The sequence below is a fragment of the Nelumbo nucifera genome, chromosome 1 (assembly GCF_055504915.1).
Source record: "Nelumbo nucifera cultivar China Antique chromosome 1, China Antique-T2T, whole genome shotgun sequence".
In the NCBI taxonomy this organism is placed as follows: Eukaryota; Viridiplantae; Streptophyta; class Magnoliopsida; order Proteales; family Nelumbonaceae; genus Nelumbo; species Nelumbo nucifera.
The window spans coordinates 76,146,296-76,153,690 of NC_142649.1; the positions used below are offsets into that span (position 1 = coordinate 76,146,296).

General features: G+C 42.5%; 1 protein-coding gene across 1 annotated transcript; it reads right to left on the reverse strand.

Moving 5' to 3' along the window:
* Positions 1–1,850: 1,850 nt before the first annotated feature.
* LOC104590709 (G-type lectin S-receptor-like serine/threonine-protein kinase At4g27290) lies at positions 1,851–5,817 on the reverse strand. Its single transcript, XM_010249442.3, has 7 exons — positions 4,392–5,817; positions 3,741–3,860; positions 3,344–3,483; positions 2,965–3,175; positions 2,642–2,879; positions 2,409–2,559; positions 1,851–2,311 (listed from the first exon to the last, which is right to left on the reverse strand). The coding sequence occupies exons 1-7, from the start codon at positions 5,665–5,667 to the stop codon at positions 2,003–2,005; spliced, it is 2,445 nt and encodes an 814-aa protein (XP_010247744.1). The 5' UTR covers positions 5,668–5,817; the 3' UTR covers positions 1,851–2,002.
* Between the last annotated feature and the right edge of the window lie 1,578 nt (positions 5,818–7,395).

Below are 7,395 nucleotides of genomic sequence, written 5' to 3' on the forward strand. Positions count from 1 at the left end.
TTAGAGTAAAACTTTACATAAATCAACACAAAAACCATGCATAAACACTAGAACTTTATGTGTAATTTGCACACACATCAGTCACACTCGTGGGACTAGGCGGATGAGCTCGATCTTCTTGAAGCATCTTGTTTTTCTTGCTCAGGCCGCGCCACATCCTTGTTTGACTGGTGCATTTTGGAGTCCTCATGGCAAGGATTAGCCTTAGTACGCGTCAGAGCAGGCGGGGGGACGGTCTGAGCGGGCGGTACCATAGACCTCAGCGATTGCTTAGAACTGGACGGGGTCGACCGCGGCTTGCTGAGGTTGCTGGGTTTTATGGGGTGGAGGGCTACGATGAGAACGGGATCCTTGAGAGGGGGATCGGCCCGTCGATCTTTTTGTGCGTTTCCCGCAGACGGTGCCAATCTGATGTTGCTCGATCCTAGGTGGTGCAAGAACTGAGGTTGTAGTCAGAGAATCCTTGATAGTTGGGCGGAGCCAAGGTGGAAGGATGAAGCCACACAATGAGATTGAAACAAAGAAAGAAGTCAGAGGACTGAGGAATTATCCCTGGGTAGATACTTCGACGCTCAAGTCAATTGAAGAAGGTAGGTGGTCGGGCTAAGCAGCTAGAGAGCAGTGCTGGTTCGAGCAGAGTAATGGTCTGGGAGTTAAGAGTTCCCTCCTTTACCTTGAGCGAGAGATACTTTTTATAGCCGAAGGTCCGTGTCCTGATTGGATGAGGCTTCCGGGGTTGTTTGGATGAGGTTAGCCGTCGAGGTCTTTGGGATAAGACGTAATCCCCATCGGAGTTGTTCCCATCTGCTCTCTTGTCTTAGTCATGCTTATCCTCGTGCCGTGGTGCCAACGTGGCTGAAGGGATAAGGTGGAACCACAAATGTGACATGATGCTGACGTAACCACAGAATCAAGCTGGGCTATGGAGATGCGGCGTTAATGTAACCAAGGGATTAGGGCATCCACATGACGTCAAGAGCCAACTCAACCATAACCCAAATACTTACCTCTCTTTTATCATTATCACATATGGAAAACGCTGGCTTAATGCATAGTTTTTTGAAAATACCCATTTTTCCCTTATACCTATTAATTAATATGAAGATTTATTTAAATACCCAAAAAAAACTTTTAACTAAAAAGGTTCCATAGGTCAAATCGAAAAGACCAATAATTTTACTTTGTAAACTCATCAAGTAGAATGAAGTTTGGAGGGCAAATCTAATATTTTAAATTATGTAATGAATCAAAGACATTAGTGAGTTAATTGTAGTTTTTTTTTTTTTTCTTTTACTATAGGATAGATTTTTGTTAAAGTGAGGTTTTTATATTTTACCTTTGTTTTTTCTTTGTAATATGGCACTAGCCATAAATTAAAGTAAGAGATCAAATGATTGTGGGCCCAGGAGTGTAATAATTGGTTACAGAGCATGCTAAACAACCATATATTGTGTTCAGCCAATCCTATCTTTGAGGTATCGCTTGAACCACTAGATTTGCACCACGGTATATATGCACCCCATGTCCCAAGGCCCAAACATTTTTGCCCTTTATTTATTTATTTATTTAATGGCTACCGCCTCCAATCGTTGGATTAGTGTAAGCCATGCAACGATAGTCTTTGGAGCAACTTGCCTTGCGTTCTTCAAGGATCATACTTTTGTAAATTTGTTCACCCAAAACTAGACTAAATCCGGCACTTCCAAGCCTGTCTGATCCATTCATGCAAATTTGCAATCTAATGGAGATCTCTGTATGCACCACCCATTAGACCAATCAAGAACAGCCCATTTTTGTGGTTCCGTGGGGAATGGTTGACGTCACAAACACCATTGGCATCACACTGATTGTAAATATCACATATGTCTTGCTGAAATTCTTCATATTGATCCACCACTATACCGAACCCCATTCTCTATTTAATGCATAAACAGTGTGAAACAGCAACTTGTAATAACTTTATGCATTTGATAGAGGAAAGGTTACCTACATAGAAACTATTTTATCGACCATCGATCAATGTTATAGTCACTTCATTCGAAGTAAAATTTTTCTTCCCAGTTGAAGATAAATCATTTTCAGTTGGAAATCTTTCTGTATAAAATCCTGGCTGTCTAGGTTGGGCCAAAATTGTAGTTTCACTATCCAACATTAATACTACAGAGGACATGGTCGGCCTATCCTCTGGTCGTTGCTGCACGCACAAGAGACCCACTTGAATACATCTTAACATTTCAGGTAATGAAAATGGTCTCTCCATCAAAGGGTCCACTAGCTCCAACGCCCTGTCTTCATTCCACAGAATCCACGTCTAAAAAGATTGCAAACCATTTAACATCATAGACATCATTGGTAATTGGACGAAAAGTGGAAACTGATTAGAAATAAAATCAACAATCTACACTCACATGTCCCAACAAGTTCAGGTCATGGTCTGGATGATAAAATCCTCTGTTCTTCTTGCCACTTATTATCTCTAACACAATAACACCAAAGCTAAACACATCTGATTTCACTGAAAAGAGCCCATCTATTGCATACTCTGGAGGCATATAACCACTACAGATCATAGGGAAAAAGTTAAAGCAATGAATTTTGGACAATGATACCAAATGAGCAAACTCAGTCTTGCAGAACTTACTAGGTTCCCATCACTCTCTTTGTATTTTCTTGAATTTGATCTCCTCCAAATATTCTTGCTAAGCCAAAATCTGATATTTTTGGATTCATTTCAATGTCCAATAATATGTTGCTGGCTTTAAGATCCCTGTGGATGATTCTCAATCGTGAATCTCTATGAAGATAAAGAAGTCCTCGGGCGATGCCTACAATAATGTCAAAGCGCTTTGCCCAATCAAGTGATGTACTTTTTGTTTGACCTGGGTCAATTATGAGTCAAGTTAAATTGGGGCCATTATTTCATCAAGATAGAGTATGATATAGGAAAGGATGGGAGGGCCAGACCAAAAATAAAAGTGTTTAAACTTTTGTTCGGCATGTACTCATAGATTAGCATCCTTTCTTGCCCTTCAATGCAACAACCTAAAAGCCTAACGAGATTTCGGTGCTGAAGGTTGGCAATTAAAGTGACTTCATTCTTAAACTCATTTAGTCCTTGTCCAGAATCCTGTGAAAGCCTCTTCACTGCTATCTCTTGTCCTGTTGGTAGCTCACCCTGCAAATGATCATGTAGAGAAAGTCAAAATAATTTCCCCCCTAACAGTGTATGACTGTTTGGTGGGAGTTCGATCTAATAGTTTAGGAAGAAGAAGAGAAAATGAAAAAGTTCTTAAACTCTTAGGAGCTGGAAAAAAATGGTTAAATACAATCATGGGGACTTTACCTTGTAAACAGGACCAAAACCACCCTTCCCAATAATTTTTGTGAAAGAGAAATTCTTAGTGGCATCTCTAATTGTATCCAAATCAAACAATGGTAACTCTAGGTCTTCCTCTGGATTCTCTTGAATGTGCAAGTCTCTATCTGTTAATTAGGAAAATATAATTGGATAGATGAATTAGAGGGGTAAATCAGTGTAACCAAACATCTCTAAGTCACTTTCAAGTACATTAGCATTCAGCTACAGTCAACATTCAATTATCATGGCCTAAGAAATGTTAACCATGCTCAGTGTTTCAAGTTGTAGCAATATACAATAGAAGCAAACTAATGCACTTTGCCTTCTTCAAGAAGGAAAAAGAAATTGTCTGGGTTGAAGTAACGAGTCATATGATACTGACCTCTTCTGAGTGCTCTCTTTCTGTTCCATATGACACACCAACCAATGGAACCAATGACAAGCACAGTGGAAATTGCTGAAAGGCTAATTACGATCACCACTTGCTTCTTGTTATTGGAATCTACAGTCAACATCACCAAATTAAAAAGTGTAAGATCATTTTGTTTCAGAAGCAATAAATGAGTTTAATTATCATTTGTGATTCAGTCCTAGCTTCAATCCTGTCCTGCATATACCAAACTAGGCCTGAAAAGAACAGAATAATCTCACACCGTGACAGGTTAGCACAGTGATATTTAACCAACCCATTAAGGAAATAATTCCATCCATGCCTGACCATGGAAATGTCCAGACATGCATGGCCACATCACCAGGTACAGAAAGTGTAAAGAATTTTGTTTCATAAACGGGATAGGAGTTCAATATATCAGTTAGTCATAAAAATCAGTCCCATGCAGCATGAAATATACTCTGTATATAGTACTGAGCTAGGCCTGGCCGAAACAGATTAATTCCATCTTGAGATGGGATGCTTAGACAACCGCTCAAGGACATCATTCATTCCACGGCTAACCCTGACAAGGCCTTGACCTGGCAAAAAAATGACTGCAGCTCAGCCATTTAAAGGGAATAAAAGCACAAGAATAATTACCTAGTTCCGAAGCCGCAAGCCGAACATAGAGGTCATGCCCACCTTCAACATACTGTCTAATATCAATCAGAACATCAGACCAGACCACACAGCCACTGTTTTCTGTAATAGAATAAGCCTTGCAAGAGCAGTTATTCAAGCATACCATCTCGCAGTCCTCAGAGCTCATACTCATGTTCCCCAAAATTTGCGATGCATCTGGCAATTTCAATCCTTGAAACTTGTAGAATCCCTCTCCCATTTTGCAATCTGATGATGGTGATTTTGGAACACACCCATCGGACCAATCCAGAGCATTATAATCTTGTGGTACTTTGGGTGTGAACCCCTTCAGGCACTCGCAGACTGGTGAATCATTGATGTTGCAGATACCAAAACCACCACACAGCCCATAATTGTCACAGTTGTCCTTCTGCAACATTATTATATCAACCCATTCTTGCCGCCTATCGTTCCATGTAAGATACTGAAGCGACCCAGACTGATTCACCACAAACCTCGTTATAGCTGATTTGTCATTGTTCTCGAACGCATAATACACTTCCTCCGCATCAAAGACGAAGATGGGATTGAAAACCGAGTTTTTCCTCATAAAGCCACCACCAAATCGAACCCCATCCCATGGCCCACTTCGATATTGAACATCTCCTGACTCTCCACCCTTGCGTACGAGTAGCTGAGGAAGACCACGAATATCTAGTTTGTAAGTGAAATCTCCCGTGGAAGGGTCCTCTACAGCCTTCCAGGATGTTAAGTACCAGCTATGGCCGGTTTTAAAGTTCAATCCAAACTTCATTCCTGGCATCAATGTATCGGACGGATAATCAAAGCTCTGCCATAGATAGCTTTCTGAATCATCACCACTCTCATCTCTTAGAACAAGATTTCCAGAGTCTAAGAGCTGTGCAATTGGGATCTTGGCTGCTCTGGACGAAATCGAGGACCATACAATGCTCCCTGTCTTGTTGAGGAGTACAAGATTTCCATTATCTCCGATCTTTAGAGCTCCGGAGGAATCTGTAAGTGGGTTGTCTCTGTTTGCAACCCAAACTATTGTAGGAAGAGGGATGTTCTTGTACCATATCCCCAAGTAACAGTTCCTGGAATTGCCGGGAGTGAAGAATCCAAGTTCAAAGGTTTGGCCTGCGGAAACAAGGGTTTGATCACCTGTAATAGTTTGGTTTAGAGCCATGGTGTCGACTGCTATCGAGATGTTTGACAGGAAACAAAGAACACTGTAGCAAAATATTAACAAGGGAAGGCCCTTCAACTCCATTGATCCTCGTTCTCAAACAGCGAACAAGTTTGTTCATTTGAAGGTTGAAACTAAAAATTTAAATTAAATAACCATATAGTTCGAAAATCATTAAAATGAACATGAAAGAGTACTCTTGACTTATTTTTATGAACTGTGCCATTCCAGAAACCAATTATTTAGTTTTCAGGGGGTTGCATCATAACCGGATGTGTTCTTTTATATTTCTCTTCTTTTTTTTTTCATTTATACCATGAAAAATAAACTTCCTTTTACTTAAAAATAAGTAAAAACTCTCAACTAACGATGTTGACAAGAGAAAAGAAAATAATAGGAGAAGATGACGGTCCATCCACGAAACTAAAAGATCCATGACTTTAATCTTCTTCCCTTCGATGACCGTTGCTGGTTGACAAGTGACAACGCCATCACATCGTTTAATAAACAAAAGAAGTGGTGAGAATTCACATGAGAAAGCAAAAATGAATAAACTCCTATTGCACGCTCCCATGTAGAAATTCTAGATCGAGAAGCCCGTAATACTATCTGATGGTGCGCAATCCGGCCGGTCCTAACTGTCAATGATCTTGCTTCTGACTGGAGCAATAGGTGGCTGAAACAGAGAAGAAGGTGAGAAATCTCCGGGGAGGAACCCAGTGAGATTGCTCTGAATCTCAAGTTAGTATTCTCTCAAAGGCAAGATAAAACCAGATGGCGCAAAGTTCACATACCTTGTTCTTGGGGGGTAGAGAGCCTTTTATAATCACTTCACGCACTCACTCCTAAGCTTCTGTCAGATCGGGTATGATTATGTCTATGCTTCTGCCAGTTCGGGTGTCATCACCTCTGCTAGGGCAGAATCGCCACTGCTCTCTTTGTCGGAGCCGTCCCTGTAACAGGAGATGGCGGTGGCAGGTGGCAGTGGCAGGTGGCCGTTGAAGGTGGCCGTTGAAGTGCGGCTGTCAAGCGTCAGATCCCAAGTCAGTCAAGTGCGCTGCCCCTGGATACGGACTCCTTCGGTGTCAGGCATGGTACGGTTGTTCAGTTCGGCATCCTGGAGGCGAAGTGCTGGAGTGGCGTGCGAGGTGAAGTCTTGAGTTTGGAGAGAGGTGTGACCCGAACTGCCATGGGGCAGGCCAGTTCGGGTTGTTGCCCTTTGTGTTCGTAAGGCTCGGGGCCTAAGGGAGAGCTCGGGCTCCTTACGGGGAGTTCGGGCTCCTTGTAGGGAGTTTGGACCGCTGGTTCATCCTTTTGGAGCTCGCGCCTTAGGCGTGCTGTTGTGCCGAGCTATTGCCTTTGCCACGTGTTGAGTGGTTACAAGGTCGGGCCAAATCTTCCTTCATCAATTGCCCCCCACTCCTCGCGCTAAGGGACTTGCCCTGGTGTGGGGAGTTCGCGAGGTGGCGAGTGGATTTGTCCCGTACTTCGAACTGGTTTTGACTGATAGCGCGAAGTGCACGTTCGTTAGGATTTTTTCGGGTTTCTCGAGCGCCAAAAAGATGGGAAATGCACCAATCTGTCTATAAATGCTGACAGACGTGACAGCGCACGCTTATTTCAAAATTCAAAAAGCATGCCGCTGGGAGACGTGACAGCGGGCGTCTTTTCAAATTTGAAAAAACGCGCCACTGCCGCCTTTAATGCGAGGAGACGTGCGCTGGCGCTCTTTTCAGTTTCAAGAGACGTGCGGCCAGTCACGTCTCGGTCTCAGGAGACGTACGGTCAGTGCGACTTTGGGCCGTTGGATTT